Source organism: Austrofundulus limnaeus, unplaced genomic scaffold, assembly GCF_001266775.1.
Source record: "Austrofundulus limnaeus strain Quisiro unplaced genomic scaffold, Austrofundulus_limnaeus-1.0 Scaffold23, whole genome shotgun sequence".
Classification (NCBI taxonomy): Eukaryota; Metazoa; Chordata; class Actinopteri; order Cyprinodontiformes; family Rivulidae; genus Austrofundulus; species Austrofundulus limnaeus.
Window position 1 is genome coordinate 392869 of NW_013952425.1, and position 16969 is coordinate 409837.

At 38.6% G+C, this 16969-nt stretch overlaps 1 protein-coding gene across 24 annotated transcripts in view; it reads right to left on the reverse strand.

Annotated features, from left to right (window-relative positions):
- Window positions 1-16969, reverse strand: part of LOC106514838 (latrophilin-3) — a 341417-nt gene that overhangs the window by 84936 nt on the left and 239512 nt on the right. For all 24 annotated transcript variants that reach the window (XM_014004292.1, XM_014004305.1, XM_014004307.1 and 21 more), the window contains one exon: window positions 6023-6206. In XM_014004292.1, coding sequence (XP_013859746.1) covers window positions 6023-6206 — 184 coding nt within the window. The remainder of the gene's footprint in view (window positions 1-6022; window positions 6207-16969) is intronic.

Below are 16969 nucleotides of genomic sequence, written 5' to 3' on the forward strand. Positions count from 1 at the left end.
GCTTTACTCTCCTTAAAAACAACCTCCCTGAAGTATTTAGCAACTAACCTGATTCTCTCCTGTGTAGAGCTCCAGATCCCGGTGACGTGTTCTACCAGTTCCAGCTGCTCCTACTATAATAAAACTCTTAAAACTATACAGGTGTCTGGCAATTCAGTGAAACTCATTTCACCAATCATTACACTTTTTCTGCAATGATTAGACATGTTTTTTTATTATTGTCATTAGCGATTATCTCAATTTCAGCTAAAAGAATTGACAAAATCCTTCACACTGTGCCTTTAATGAAATATAGCAAAGGCCCATAGTATAATTCTGGTAAGAAATGGTACAGTACATAATGTTGAGCTTCTCAGCGTGATTATACTTCCTACGAGCATTGGGCACAGCTAAACAAAAAGCTAGCTTTACTAACTCATAATTACCTTACAAAAAATAACTTCACCAATGCTAAACAGCTAAACGAGTAAAAATTGGCAGATTAACACCAATGGCTAATCACTAAGACGACTGTCACTCAGTCTGCCTCGCGTGTCTTTGTCTCCTTTGAGCTAAAGACTGGTGGGATTGACACAAACCTGTTGATGTTAGCTTATTAGTTAGCTGTTAGCAAAAAGTTGGTAAAACCTAATTTAGTGGAAGCTAAGTGGTTCGCTAACAGTTTTCGAATTTAGTGAAAAAGCTAATCTGCTTAACAAAAAAATTGTTCCATTATCAGCTGTTAGCCAAACCATGCCCACACTGGTTTCCACCAATTCTTATCAAATTCTCTTAAATGGTAAAAGAGAACGACTCGTTTCACAACATATTATGACCTTACAGGCATATTATAATAATAATAAACACAAAACTCTTTTAAGAACAAAGGGTTTTGCGCATCGCTCGATGTGCTGTATTGACATTACATTTTCACGATCAAGATGTTTTCACTGTTAACTTCCTCATTAGAGGTTTGAATGGTTTTGCTGATTAATGTACAACCAGTGGTCCAACCATTGCAAAAGGGGCTTCAGCTATTGTTCCAGCTGCACTTAAGCTGGCCGGCAGATTAGTCTGAAGTGGAGCCTCTCATTTTGAAATGCAACCTGAACAAGTGTAAGAAACAGAAACTTAATTAAATCCGATAACGAATTCCATTCATGTTCTGATGCCACTGTGACACACTGACTTTGATAAAGGTTAGTGCCAACAGAAAGCTGCAGAGAGGGCATATTTAATCCTCCCTTTGTGTCTGTTTTTATACCAAGATTTCCCATAGTGTCTCTTGAAAAAATCTTTTGTATTAGTAGTCTCTTGTGGTTTTGTAAAGGCCATTTTTTTTGATACATACGTATTCAACTTAGCTAAGACAATACCCCAGATAGCACACCATTCCCTGGATTCTGAGCCTGCCTTTTGAATAAAGGAAGCATTTTTCTTCTCCCTCTTTACTCTCTTTTCCCTGTGTGGCTGTGTAAAAGAGCTTACGATGGGCTTTGGGGAATTTCTTTGATGCCATAGGAGTTGTTGGGCCCAAAGGCTATACCTTCAAAGCGGGTTTGAATAAAATAGCTAATCGGCAGAAATCTGTTCATGAGATTATCACAGAGAGAGTGATGCAAACTCTCCCTCAGACAAAGACTGAGACGAACACATGCAACGTGAAAGTGTAAACACTAGACACAAAGGATGAAGAAATATCCTCCACTGGAAGCAGGAAAAAAACATCTCATCAAGTCTAAATATGTAAAGAAGCTTTTTGGTTTACGGCCCTGTCTACGTACTACTTGGGATTTTTATTCAAATACTTTTTTTCTCTACTTAGAAAACAAAATCACCCAGATAACAAAGAGAATTTTAAACAAACTATTGACACATCATTAGGCAGCGAGAACAATAACATTACAACACAAAGAGGTTCTATAATACAGATGGAGTTTTGGTCATGAGACAATGTGATCTGCTGTAGTATAACATAAATAAACCAGGTCCATGCGTGGATTTAGCATCACTGAACATATTGGCAAAATCCGAACAATAAAGGCTGAGTATGTAAAAATTACAAAAACTGTTAATGATAATATGAATGATAATATTATAAAGTCTATATAAGCAATCTAATCCCAGAAAACTGTGTTATGAATGTACCAACAGAAAAGAAAGATGGAAATGTGTCTCATTTCACAAGCAGATTTTATTTTATTTACCTCAATGTGATGTGATCTTACCAGAACTGAAGTTAATGATGTCAATTTTATAAAGCTGTTGTAATCACCGTTGAGCATTGAATTGATTAGCAGATACTAGCTTATGTAGCATATTGCACAAATAATCAAACATTTCAAGCTAGTTGTGCCTCAAATTTATGTGATATTTACAGTTTAAAGTCAAAGCATTGACAGGTTAATATTTGTTATTATTATTTATGCCAGTAAGAAATAATAAATTTACTTTATTAGTTGAAGTCATCATTTTTCAACTAGCTGAAAAGTATAAGTTATTAACATCAGGTCTAGTTAAGGTCATCTTTATTTGTGTATTATCCATATATTATCAGCTGTTTTACATGAGTGTTAAGTAAAATTATTAAAATTAACAATTACATTTGTAAAAACAAAAATATTAATAATTTGTGACACTATTAATCAAATACTTGTTTTGTCGACATTGAGCTGTTGCCCTGTTTGGACGCCATCTTTGTCACAGATTTTGAAGTGGAAGGGATAGTGGCATTTAACTCTATGTTACAACATATTTATATACAGAAAAAAACTTTTTAGCTTAGCAAAAAAAAAAAAACCACTACAGAACAGCTTTAGGTTTATTGTACTTTATGAATATTTCATTATTTTTGTTAGAAATGTCTGAACAGATCTGTTTATAGCGCTCAAAAAAATAAACATTGATTATTTAAAAAAATATGAAATAGTGAAGACAGAGCCCAGGATTTACTTCAAATCATAAAAACAGCCAATCTTATCATGAAAAACACATGAATCTGCCCACAATAAACCCTTCACATTCGTAATTCAAAGCAAACAATCAATCATTAGCTGCTGTACTGATTACCAATCATTAAAACAGCCTCTCCGCTCTCATTTAACAACCCTGCTAACATGAGGGATTACCGGAGCCAACTGGCTGGAAAAAATAAAAATAAAATAAAAAGAAGCCAAGCAAACAGAAAGATAAGGCCTAGTAAACATGTCACCAACACATAATTAACCAGGCTACCACAATGTGCTATAAAATCTCAAGTTGGGCTGAGCAGGCATCGTCTCATTCCCCCTCTCTAAACGAGCTCAGAATCTCCTTAATACCCAGATGAATTGTGTGCCAGATACAATAAAACCCCTTTTTATTAATTCTCCTAACGCTCCCTTCCTTTTAAATAAGTAGACCTATATTTTTAGGTTGCTATGGCAGCGAGACATAGAAGCAGGGGAAAAAAATCCCACATTATACGAGACGGTTATACATCAGGACTTTATTTTTATTTATTTTGTTATTCCCTTGCGCCACTGGTTTCCATCTGGGAGAAAAACATATTATGATTCTTTTTTTTTTTTGTAAATGGCAGCCATAATTCAAATTTAAAAACCAACACAAAACAATCGATGTGTCCAGGTTTGATTTATCCCCACTCGGGAGAGCAGTCATGACAGGAGTTTTGTTATCCGGGCCTCACTTGTGTATTTATACGCTGAAAAAATGAGCACTGATCCCTGAACTGCACGAGTGGTTAATTCTGACCAACGCATTTAAACACAGCCACGAGATAAATGTCAATTTACAGCTGACTTTTATCAGCCCTTAGCAGTCCTGCTAAACCTGACCTCCAGAGAGAGGAGGAGAGGGAAGCGTCTCTCCGGTGACCTTCACACTTGATCCAGTGCCTCGAATGCTTTGCTGTCGATAAGAGAGCACCGCGGATCGATAAATGTGTGGTAAAAACTCGCGGCTTCTGTACAACAAGCAGCAGCACTAAAGGCACAGATGCTTCAGGCACACAAAGGAAAACACACACACACAAAGAAATGCAACGCCAAAAACACAACATCCAGTCATTTAAATCAGTCTTATAATTGTCTAACTGTCATAATTGGCAAAGCCGAGTCCATCCAGCAGAGCTAAAAGTCCTTATTTATTCTTTTCCCGTGCTGCTTGAGTCATTTGTTCTAAGAAGGTTCACACCTGCGAACGAAGATGTCTAAATTAAATGCAATTTGTCTGCTGAAATACAATGTGTTGATTTTTTTCTCTCCAACAAGTAAGTTAAAAAAAAGCCRTCTTGTCCTCCTACATTTTTAATTTTTTTCCGTACAAGGACTTTTTGACATTAATTTGTAAAATGAAAAATGTGTCTCCCGGTAGTGTTACCTGGCGCACCACTTGTGTATAGAGAGATTAATTTGTCACAATGTGTACGAGTAAGGTCTAGTACRCAACTTAAATAGCTTGTTTTCTAATTTGGATGCTGTTTACATGTATGCATAGAAGGGCTGACCAAATTTAGGTAAAACGATACAATACTGTCGGGTACGGAGTTCACAATATCGGTCCAGATGAATCCAATATTTGCCTATTTCTCTCTTTCTGTTCTGTCATCATGACGCTCACAGCTTGTTTGAGGCTCTCAGGCACTATTATTGACACTTGGAATACAATAGCCTAGAATTGTGAGATTCTGGTATTGTACACATTGGTGATCATTGTCCACAGCAGGTAACACCAGTCTGCATTTTTTATTTATTAAATGGTTTTGTAATGAAGATCAGCCTGTTTTTAAGCTGCCTCTGGGAGTATACATACTATAGATATAACTGCAACCCCAGTTCCAATGAACTTGGGACGTTGTGTGAAACATAATGTTCAATTGAATACACTGTAAAGACAAGATATTTCATGTTCAAACGGATAAAATTTATTGGTTTTTAAAGGGAGCATCYCCGAAAGGCTCAGTCATTCACAAGCAAGGATGGGGCGAGGTTCACTAATTTGTGAACAACGGCATGAGCAAATAGTCCAACTGTTTAAGTACACTATTTCTTAATATACAACTTCAAGGAATGAGTAAAAAATTGCAAAAAAACAAAAAAAAAACAAAAAAGTTTATCCATGTGAACATTAAATATCCTGTCTAAGTTGAAAACGATTGGCAAATCATTGTAGTCAGATTTTATTTGTTTTTCACACAACCCCGAGTACAGTTTACAGTTACGAGTACTTTCATTGGAGTCCGGGTTGTACATCCCKCGATGATGTGAGCTTATACAAATTAATTTGACATGGCAAAAGAAATATGACTTTGCAATGAAGACCTGGATCACTATGCAAAGAATTTGAGCCCAATATATATTKTTTAAATCCTGCGGTAATTTTGGCAACTTCAGTTTTTTTCATAAAAAAGATGAAGATACCTCAGGGCTGACTTGCTTTGTAAAGAAACTACTGGCTGCCCCGTCTCCTCCAAGAAACCCAACTTTAACAAAACACAATGATAATTTTAATCACAAAACTCATTCCAAATCAAGTTTTCACACTAAAATCCAGAAAACTCTGAGGCGTATGGCTTCTGCTCTAAAGTCATCGTATCTGCCTGTTAAAAAAAAAAGAAAGTTTGCCTCATTTTGGTTTGTTGTCTGTTTCCTAAACATGATCTTGAAACWGAGTCTGTGAACAGAAGACAATTACCAGAGCTGAAGAATAAATTAACAATACTGTTTTTACAGTTACGAGTACTTGTGAATTTTAATGAGCCTAATTAATTGATAAACTCAGAGCTCAAACTGCTCTATGTGAAACAAGAATATGGTAGGAATGGTTTAAAGGAAACTTAAGTCAGTATTTGTGATATTTTTCGATTGAGTGCTATTGCCAATATAATGAGTCAACACATTACCATGCTGATTAATCTCACTTCAATATRTGGAAATTACAAATCCTTTAAATAAAACATACCAAAATGTATACAGTATAGTTTAGGTGTAAGTGGTGTTTGAATGCAATTGTACAGAACTTAAACATCCTATATTCTACTTACGGATGTTGTCGGTGTTCTCTTGCACAATGTCGGTTTTTAGCAGGTTGTCAGCCAGAACGAAGGCGCCCTGCTCCACCGTGTCCAGCAACATGGTGGCGGCCCTCAGCTGCTCGCTGGGGCTCAGCTCCCTCCACGCCGCCTGGGCCTGTGGCTGCAGCAAGTTGTTGACCGTCTCCACCATGGCCTGGGGAGTCCAAATGATTGATTTATTAAGGAGGAGAAAAATTAAAGTGGCTCAGGAATGCAACTTTTTGACATGGTGATATGGTAAATGGTAGGCGTTGAGGGAGATCAGAGTTCAGCACTGAAACTACAAATCCCACAATCCTGTGGGACAACATAGAGAAGATAAACAATTTTTCCTTTGCTGWATTCAATCTACAGAGTAGTTTTTTAAAACTATTCCCAATTTATTCAAGGTATGTTTCTGAATACAGATGGTCAACAAGAAGCAGTAGAATTACTCATCTTGTTTTTTCGGTCATTTCMTTTTCATCTAGAGGAAAAATTAATCACGTAAAATGAATCACGGCTAATGCTTACAGGACTAGAGGCCAGTTGTTGCATGACTTGAGGCTAAAGTCTTTAATTGGTGTGATAAATGATCCTACATGCTGACAAGCCCTAACACACAACAGCGAGACATTCCTGTGGGTGTAAAAGGTATTTGCTGGTAGCTACCATCCACAACCATTTAGTTCCGATCTCCCCTGCATAAAAATAATGATAGCATTGAAAGACTATTACGCCTTCTTTAATCTCCCTGCAACAGTGTCGAAGCGCCGAAGGAAGGACGGATTAAAAAAAAGGAAGGAAGGAAGAAAAAAAACGAACGTCTTCAAGACAAGATGAAAAATTAAGAGCCATTAAAGATTTAGAAATGCCAATGGCAAGATTTATGAAGGGAATACTAATTGGTCAAGCGAAGCAATTCAATTCTTGTAACACCACCACCTCGAAGAGCAAACGGAGCCTGAACGCCCCTGGAAAATAAGACAAGTTATTTCCACACTATTAAAAGTACAGCGGGTGGTCAAAGTTGGTATTATTACAMGTCTGACCTGTTGGTGATAATAGAAACATTTCTACCCACTGACTAGAGTATTTACCCTCCTGTTTGAAGAACTAGATTTTTGTAGCATAAGAAAATGAGACAAAGCGTTCCAGAATTTTAATGTCACGTGTTCTGTACAATTTGATGGTAGAAACTAACAAAAGAGTTTGAGGGAAAACTAAATAAAAGCAAAATGACTACATAACTTGTATTTTTTATTATTTAAGTCCAGCATTCAGTCTTCCAAGGCTGAGGTTCCCAATGTTTTCCATGTCATGGCCCCACAAACAGCAATAGCTTCTGGCTGGGGGCCCCTCCCYTTGCAAACCCATTAACAATGCTATAAAATAAGTAAAGAAACATCAACATTTTAGAATTTCCTTATTTTCACTTTTAGTCACTGTTCAATAATTACTACATTTGTCTAGCATAAAAATCTTATTAACTTACAAGTTTTAAGCACTATTATATTTCCACTGAAGAACCAATGTTTCAACAAACTGTTGTCGTTAAGAACAGAACAAAAGAAATCCAACCTCACCTAAGTTCTCCTAAATAACCTTTCAAAAACGTTAAGACTATTTGGCAACTCTAAATTGTCCTTAGTTGTGAGTGGTTGTTTGTGGTCCTTTGATGGACTTGCAACCCGTCCAAGGCATCCCCCACCCCTTGCAAGGTCACAGCTGGACAGGGGCATTTGTTTATGCTGAAAGCGCTCAGACTACTACTTTAGCTTCAACTAATCCCTTCTGAAATTCAACTATTGCCTAAAAGTAGTCATTTATGAAGACAGTCAAATGGCCAAAAACTCTTGGATGGAGTTAAAACAGAAGTTTTGGACTTTGTCGGCAGAAAAGTGTGGAGCTTTAAACGTGACAGGTATGTGGACGAATAATGACGGATACCAGAGTTATTTGTTCCCCCCAGCAGTGTGGCCTCCAGTGGGAAGGAACCCTGTGCAGTGTATACCGCAGCAGGCATGGTGTGTCTCAGGGGCTGTGAAACATGTGTGCGAAAACAAACATCGACCACGTAACTGCGAGTCGACTGTCCGGCTTTGGATTGAGGCCTCCACAGCAAMAATGAAGGAGCTGCAAGAACCTCTGACAAGTACTGACTGGGAACTGTTTCGAACCCAGGTTGCGTCTGGAAGAGTATTTGGAATAAAATTGTCAAACCTTTCATGTGAGTTGGTTCACTGTGGCAATCCCTGCAGAAGGAAGCATTTTCTTTGCCCACTTTTTGTTTCTGGGTTGCGAGGGAGTCGGTGCCTCACTAACGGTGGGAAAAAGTTTTGAAATAATCTATAATGGACTCTTCACATCACAAAAAACATGACATTCACTGGATGTTTGTGTTTTGAACTCTCTTTGGAGCTCCACATAAGCCAGTTTGGTAATTTTATCCCTGAAGATGCTTTAAAAACTATGAGTGCTACAAAACTGTGCCTTTTTTCATTAAAAACACATTGTTGACCAACAGATTATGAGAAGGAATAAAAAATGGTCACTCAAAGAAAATGGGGATTAAGCTAAAGAGGATAAAAAACTGTGTGCTTCGGATAAACTGTGTATTATTAAAATATGTTATTATTAAGGATAAGTGCACAGAAATCCCCAGTTACATTATAGCTGTTTGTTAAGACCCAATGTAACAGAAAGAGGAGACACAGGACTAATTTTATTGAAATTCATAGTGCACCAGCTGTTTTTTTTCCCCACCACTCAAAGCAGACTCTTCACACACACAATGTGCAAGTCTGATGCAAGAGTGAGCACACACGTCTCTGCACCTGCCAATACAGAGAGGCAGCACAGTAAACCAACTACACACGCACGGTGAGTCTACCAACTTTGAAGTAATTATTCATTATCTGCACCCAATCTCCAATCACACCTTTTGACATTCAGCTAGAAGCAGAGGTTGATTTACTCTCAATTAAGGCGCTCCTTTTTTCTTCAGGCGCTGACATTTTTTTCTCCCTTTTTCTTTTGTTCACAACTTCAACATTTTCTTTCCTTGCGTCTTAGAACACTGACATAATGGTTCTTCAGGGTCAACACTGATGGACTAGCAGAGGAGTCTCTTGCCTTTTTTTTCCTCTCTCCTCCACATACAGGAGAAATTTCGAAAAGGTTACAAAAATGGGGTAGAAAAAAATCACCCGGCAGGACTAGGGATAAGGTCAGGAACTTCATGAGGTAAGAACACACACTGAGGGGAGAATACGCAGGAGTACACAAGGTCAAACAAACCTTTATATTAGAATTTACAGTGGATTTTATATTTTTATACAATGACAAAGCAGAAATTCTGACACTGACGCGTGTACTGTTTTACATAAAAATATTATGTAGCAACACATGATATAACCCAATATGTACCCAGTACATACCTGGATACGCAGCCAGTACATACCCCTTAAGTACCAGAGATGCAACAGATAAGTACCCTATAAGTACCAGGTAAGTACTCAATACATACTCCATAAATCAGTACACGAGTACAAGATATACATCAGATAGGTACAAGGTAAATACAGGGAATGTACCATGGTACTTTAAGGTAACTTACTTGTTGCATCACTGGTATTTAAGGGGTATGTAAAATAGATGCAACATATAAGTACCCTATAAGTACCAGGTAAGTACTCAATACATATTCCATAAATCAGTACAAGTACAAGATATACATCAGGTAGGTACAAGGTAAATACAGGGAATGTGCCATGGTACTTTTAGGGTACTTACTTGTTGCATCACGGGTACTTAAAGGGTATATACCATAGATGCAACAGATAAGTACCCTATAAGTACCAAGTGAGTACTCAATACATACTCCATAAAACAGGTAAGTACAAGATATACATCAGATAAATACTTGGCACTTGGTATGTAAGTACCCTTTAAGTACCGGTGCATACCCAGTATTATGTTTAGCTGATAAATATCCAATTACTAACAAAAAAATAAACCCATGGTGTCTGTTCCTCATCCTTAAGAGCCACTATCCTGCTTGTTTTTGGACAATTCTCTGCTTCAGCACATCTAGTTGAAAGAATGGGTGATTAATAAGCTTCTGTAGAACTTGAGGACACACCGAAGAGGCAATTCAATCACTGAATTAGGTGTGCTGGAGTGGGAAAACAACTCAAACATGCAAGGATGCTGGCTCTCAAGGACCGGGACGGGGCACCACTGGTCCAAACTACGTGACGCCATAATTATTGTCTTAATGAATTCTCCCCAGATGTCAATCGTTGAGTCCTTTGTTTGATTCCRAAGCAAATAACACCCATCAGTCTGGTCAGAGTTAAACTCTGTTTACTCTGAGTTTGTTCAAAGAGCTAGCTATTGTTGAAAACCTTGCCACGGAACTCTTCTTGAGATCTGAGCACTTTGATGCGTTTCTAAMGTATACGTGCTTTTTCAATATGGTAGCTGAAACCAGTTTTTACATTTAAATCAGAGAAAAAGTGCAGAGGTCCCCTCTTTGTTCGAGTTCCTATAAAAACTTGCTTCCATTCTTCCTGTACGTTATAAGACAAATGCACCGTGGAAGTCACCTGAAGAAGCCTCAGTTAGAAAAGCAGAGGAAGTCAACTCGGTCCGTTCGGTTTAATCCAACATGTGTGATGATGACATTCGGCTGCTTTTAGCAAACCACCTCTCACTCTGTAAAATGGAGCTGCTGCAGACACCAAACAATTATTTTAGTTTTATTGTTTGTCTGTAGTGAATAAATCGTGGGAAGGAAAAAGAAAAAAMMAAAMMWTTTTTTCCATTACATGAAGACAAAGCTGGTTGTTAACTGGCGTCACTGCTTTGATGTTCTACATGGAACATGGATGACAGCTGAAGAGCTGCGACCCTCGGTCCATTTATACCCACGCAGAAAAGACAGGAGGACAGGCCGAAGTGGGCATTAGAGGCTGGTGGTGGGGGCGAGCCGAGCCACTGTGTGTGCATCTCTTCCTGTGCTCTGATTGATGAAATGAACTCTGGGGTCTCGGAAATTGATTCTAGCTTAGGCTGATATGCCTCTCCTCACTTTTTGGCCCCCTCAGCCCCCCTCCCCCTTCCCGCTATAACCAGTTGGTTTTATTTCTGAAACTGAGAGGTGATCTTACCGGCGCCATATATCAATATATCTCATGAACCACAGGACACATTTGAAGGAAGCTCGCAGGGATGATCAGGAGACTTGGCTCAGGGATGAGAGTGGAACTGGACTCTGTGAAGGCTGCAGCGGAGATGACGCTGGCCCTCTTTAACACCACACATCCTCTGTAAGCTACCATCACAAGGCAGAGGAGTACATTCAGCGGTAGGTTGCTTTTTATAGCAACRCTCCACTAATGGACTAAAAAGACTAATTCATCCCTAGAACCATTAGACTCTTTAACCCAGCAGTTAGAAGAGGAGGGGACAGGAAACCCCTGTACCCTCTGTACTGATCTTTGTTTTCTTTCTGCCTTGTAATATTTTAACGTTTATGATGGTTGGCTGCTGGTATGTTATTGAGGACTGTGGTTTTAGTTTTTGTCATGAGTTTCAGTCGGTTACATTTCTTATTAATTTCAGGATCAATAAAGTCTGTCTATCATTTGCTGAACTTCTACARCTGATTCATGTTTGGAGTCAACGCCATTCAAGATGGCTGCTACAGTCAATCGATTAAAAAAAACACAGATCTTATCAATTTAATGGATATTGGCTTAAACTTTGTTGTTTTGTCAGTGGAGACTAACAACAGGGTGAGTGTGTTTTGACCCTCTTCCCCAGGATGACAAAGCTTGTTTTACATTCTAATGTTTGACATATAAGGTCCCGCCCCCTGGGGTGTAACCAGGAAGTTAGGTAAATGTGACTTTAAGAGGGAGATTCATTCTTCAGTCCTTTTAGATCAGACTGAACAGAAGCTGCTCCTGAGAGGGTTTGTTACTGTTGTGCTTTTCTGATAAGACCCAAGGCCTCAAACTCACAGGCTCTGCCTGTCCGACAGGATGTGTGCTGTATGGAGTTCAGATTTTCCAATAAAGCTTTTTAGAAGAGTATCAATTGGTTTTCTGCAAACATATTCCAACTTCTAGTGCTGATCTTGTTTTTCTTACATGATGATATAGAATCATGGGTATTACAAGTTTGGTCCTACAGTGTGTGGCGTACAGCTACATGAATAGATTTCACTCACCAACACCTAAACGTCAGATAGGTAATCTTGTGAAACCTCTCGAGATCAAACATGACTGCAAAGTAAACTAGATAGTACATAACAGTARCATAATGACCCCCGCACGCACAAATGCACCAGAACTCAGAAGTCTTTGTTTCTAATAAATGTCATGCTACTAGATGCATCCCAAAATTGTAGTGGCTTGAGTTAGGTGGGGGGTCTTTTTTTGGGAGGAGGGGAGATTGGTTGACCTGATGGATAGCCCCTCATCATAGCTAAACAACCAAAGAAATCTGAAGCTCCTATGCTTAATAGTTTTTGAGCAATAACCATTTTTGTATGTCCAGATAACCCTTTTTCAGATAAATTGGGGGTCCGGGGGTTGGGGGCACTGATYGATGGGCCTGATTGATAGAGCTTCATTAGAGCTAAACAACAAAAGAAATCTGAAGCTTCTATGTTTAACAGTTTTTGAGTTATGAGCATTTTTGCATGTCCAGACACCCCCTCTTTGAAAGGAGCCCCCTCCTCAAATATAGGGTATATCGTAAAACTGTTGGCTGGCGCAGAGTAGGTCGGACTCATCTACATCCCTGCCAAATTTCATGTTGATTGGTGCAGCCRATTTTGTGCTACAGTTGACCAAAAATCTCCGGAGAAAAAAAAATTAACAGTACGAAAACAACWTGACTCCCGCTTACGCTTTGCGTGTGGGGGTCATAATAAACATGGTCGACAAGGAAGAAGCAATTTTTAACCAAAAAGAAAAATAAGCCCGTCTCTGACGTCCATCAGACTTTCTGGTGCTCTGCTGAAGGTCCTGGTGTTCTTTCGAGATTATCTTAGAGTCATCAGAATAATTGGGGCATCCTTAAGGTTGTCCAAAGGACAAAATTTGGTCAAAATTCAGTACACTTATCTTGCTGTGTGAACCTGGCATTAAGAACCACTAAATCACTTTTAATTCAACTCAGATTAAAAAATTTGCCACCGCTGACTGACTTTAGAAAGCACAAAAACAATGAATTTTACAGATATTGAGCTAAAACCTTTGATGTGTTAGTAGCTGGGMGTTGTTAACAATTCATAGTCTGAGTGTAACATTCTCAAAACATTGCATAGGATTGCTCAAAATGTTATTTTCTAGTTTTGACCAAAGGCTAAGCATTCGTCTTCAATGAAAGAATACCACGACTTTACTTTCTTACTTGTCATATTTCACCTTCTGGTCAAATCATCTGTCTTCTTGGAGAACCCGTCTAACCCTCTGCTTTAATATTAGATCAGTCCTCCAGATGTGTGTGTGGTTGTGTCTGAGTAGGTGATTTTTTTCAGGAGTGCCTTTTTATTTTATTTTATTTTATTTTTTTACCTTAGTTTCGCATTCTGCTTCCCCACATATCTATCCCCGTATTAACCCCGACTGCAGAGGAAACCGGGCCTTTTTAGGAAACCGACTTTAGTTAACGAGGTGCCGTTATTTCACATTATACGTGCTTTTGATCATTCGAGGACATTTTTAGTTATCAGCGTTAGGAAAGAAAATCATGTCATATCTTCCCTTTTCAGACAGAAATACTTTTTTTTCCCTCAAACATTAATATTAAACTGCTGTCAGGAATTCAGCACAGATTTTTTACAAATAAGGAAAAGGTAACCTTTTCAAATTGTGAGCAAATCTCAAGTTAGAACAAATAATTAATGATTGTTTTGGTAATATTACCAGCTAATAATGGAAAATAACGAGTAAAGGAAAATAAGGGAGCAGGCTTTTTTAATGATATTAAAGCACAAAAATTTGTTTTGTATTACTACTTTGTAAAGCCTACATTGAGCAAAAATTATAAAAATGACATCCTTCCTCAAAGGAATGAATATTACATCAATTTAATGAATTTAGACAAAAATAACCTTGTGCTRAGAAATGACAGCTTTAGATTCTTTGTTCAAAACTTGTAAATAATGTTATTTTGTGCAGTCTATTGAAGCTCAAGGTATGTATTGGGGATAAATCTCAGCTACTTTCACACTGAATTTTAGCTCAATATTTATAAACTGACTGAGTTACAGCCATGTTTTGTTCATCAATTTTTAACTAAGCCAAAACCAATGATTACTTTCAGAAAGTTTTTAAGATTAACTGTGTTGAGTCTAACAATTAATGTCAATGTATTGCGCAGATATCTTGAGATCAGAGTATGCAATTGGAACAATTCTTAGCTACGACCACAACAATTTGTACCTCAATGTTTGTAAAATCATTTAATCATTCAAGTARCAAATTACAGTACTTACAGTAAAAGTACCTAGAGTAAAAAATAAAATAAAATACCCTGTCCAGTTTGTTGAATGACTCTTGCTTGGAGGACAAGATAAAAATGTTTTTTTTCTGGTAAACAAACTTGTGAAACTATTAGTTTTCAAACATAAAACGTTTTGCTTAGTTTCCCAATCAAAAGCCTAAGATTCATGTCAACGAAACTCCCAGCGTTGTATAAAAAACTTTTCACCTCAAAGTTCTTTGGTACGAAACCAGAACCGTTCGCTTAACATTTCGAGCTTGTAAAGTTTAGTTCTGTTTGTTGCTATGACTGAAATTTGTTTTAGCTTGATTGGGTAAAATAAAGACAAAATTACCTCCATATGTTTGATTCAACTGTTCCAACAWCGCAGACAGGTGTGGGCCAGATCTGGTGTCAAGCTGGCACTGATGCTTGACTGGGCCAGGTCTGAAAATGATGGCACTGTTTTTAACAATGGCATGCCATAACTGGCCCATTTGTGGTTTTTGGTTTATGTAGCACTGGTCCATGCTTGGCTACCAAACGGCCATCATTTTTTTCAGTATCTAGGCCGAGCGTTGTGAGGCTGTGTTGCTACTCTTCTCTCGTCCAGAGACCTCTCTCCATCCTGAGCAGTACCAGTCAATAAGAGCACTCATCCTGAACGGATGAGACAATCTTTATTCCTCAGCTTCTCTTCATCTTTTAAATAAGRACTACCAGGTAAATCTTATCATCTCATTATTTTCCCRAAYGAGGARCCTCCCTCTGTTTTAAAGTCGTCCTGCTCTGCAACACTGCCCCCCGGGTCATCKTTAACACAAAGGTGTCGTTTTCATCAGGGTCAGAGTTTCATATCCTCCCTCTGTTCTGAAAATTCACACTCATTTGGCTCCAACTGAGGCACAAAAYGTTACTGTTTGATATTCTTGCGCCCTGAAGCAGGAACACTCATTTTACGCTGTACTGACAAATCCCACATTTGGTACTTCCTTTAAAAAATAAAATAAAAATCAGTGAGCATGGCTGACTTTAAAACAACACAGACAGACGTAATCGCAGTAATTGGCCKAACGTAACGTCGCCGCCTTTAAATGAGCTGCCGTTTATGTGACTTAAAAAGGCAAAAGAAGCAGGGCGCCGTTTTTAATCAGGTTTKTTCAGAATCAAAAGGGCGACGTGAGGAAAAAATGGCTCTGTAGGGGAAACATGAAACATAACCGTTGATCAATGTGCACTTTGTCGGCTCGTAAAGACTAAATCCTTTTTTAGGGGAGTTTAATTAGCCACGATGCGAGGTCGATTTGACTCTTTTCCAACGATTCAGAAGAAATTTCACTTGGATTTCCTGCAAAGAGTTCCTAATCAAGATTGATATTTCATGACAGTGTCTACATGCAAGATGGCCGCCTCAGCCGTTCATCAGTCACTTGTAGCAATATATGCTAATGCTTGTGTTGTGGAGGAGTCTTATTTTCAATAAGTYGTAGCCATTTTTGTTTGGCAAAAGTCAATTATCTGTGGAGGCATTAATTTGGATTAAATCCAAAAGAATATTATTTTCATAAAGTTTTATTAAAATGTATCCRTTGTTGGAGGAGGTTTGTGCTAATGCTAGAGACAAACGAAAACACCATTACAAGTCAGCTTTTGGCTTTGGTGACGGATGACAAAACGAAGCCCTTTCTTGTCCGCTTCAACCTAAACTCTTGTGTTTTATTTTGGACGATGTCCCTCCCTCGACACACCGCCACCTGAACCGCTGAAGTCCTCCCTCAGCTCCACTGCCGTCTGTTTCCAGCAGCATGTGCGTCCTCGGAGCAAAGAAAAAAGAAAAAAAAAAGAAAAAAAAAAAGAAAAAGAAGCAGCACAGCAGAGGCAGGTGCATCCGCTAATCCCACTTATGCCAACCACAAGGGTCCTGTTGGAGAAAACATTGCCCGTTTTCCCTAATCAATGAAAGCCCCCGCCCCCACCCCMCACACACTTTTAAGGCAGCCAGCGCGAGCAGTCGATGCCTGTGTTTACCCGCAGCCCCAGATGTTGTGCCATTATGTTGGTTCGTCAAATCAAAGCACTTCGCTGMTGTTTGAATTTGTTGAGCTAGCAAAGCTGAGCTGCGCGTGCCKTTGTTTTTTTATCAGTGCTGAGCAAACTCTCAGAGCACACACTCAGTTAATGGCTCGCACGTGCCACAAAAAGAGACTTATTTGAAGAAAGCTTCATGGGAAATGTCTTTTTTTGTTTTGTTTTGTTTTGTTTAACTTTTGGGGTCAAATACTGAATCGGAGCAATGCAAAAATATGAATCTTTTAAAGGCACAGTGTGTAGGATTTTGTCAATTCTTTTAGCCGAAATTGAGACATCACTAGTCCTGAAGCTGCTGGTAGACATCGCGGTTGGAATTATCAAAGGTTTTTGACACCTGAGAGACAC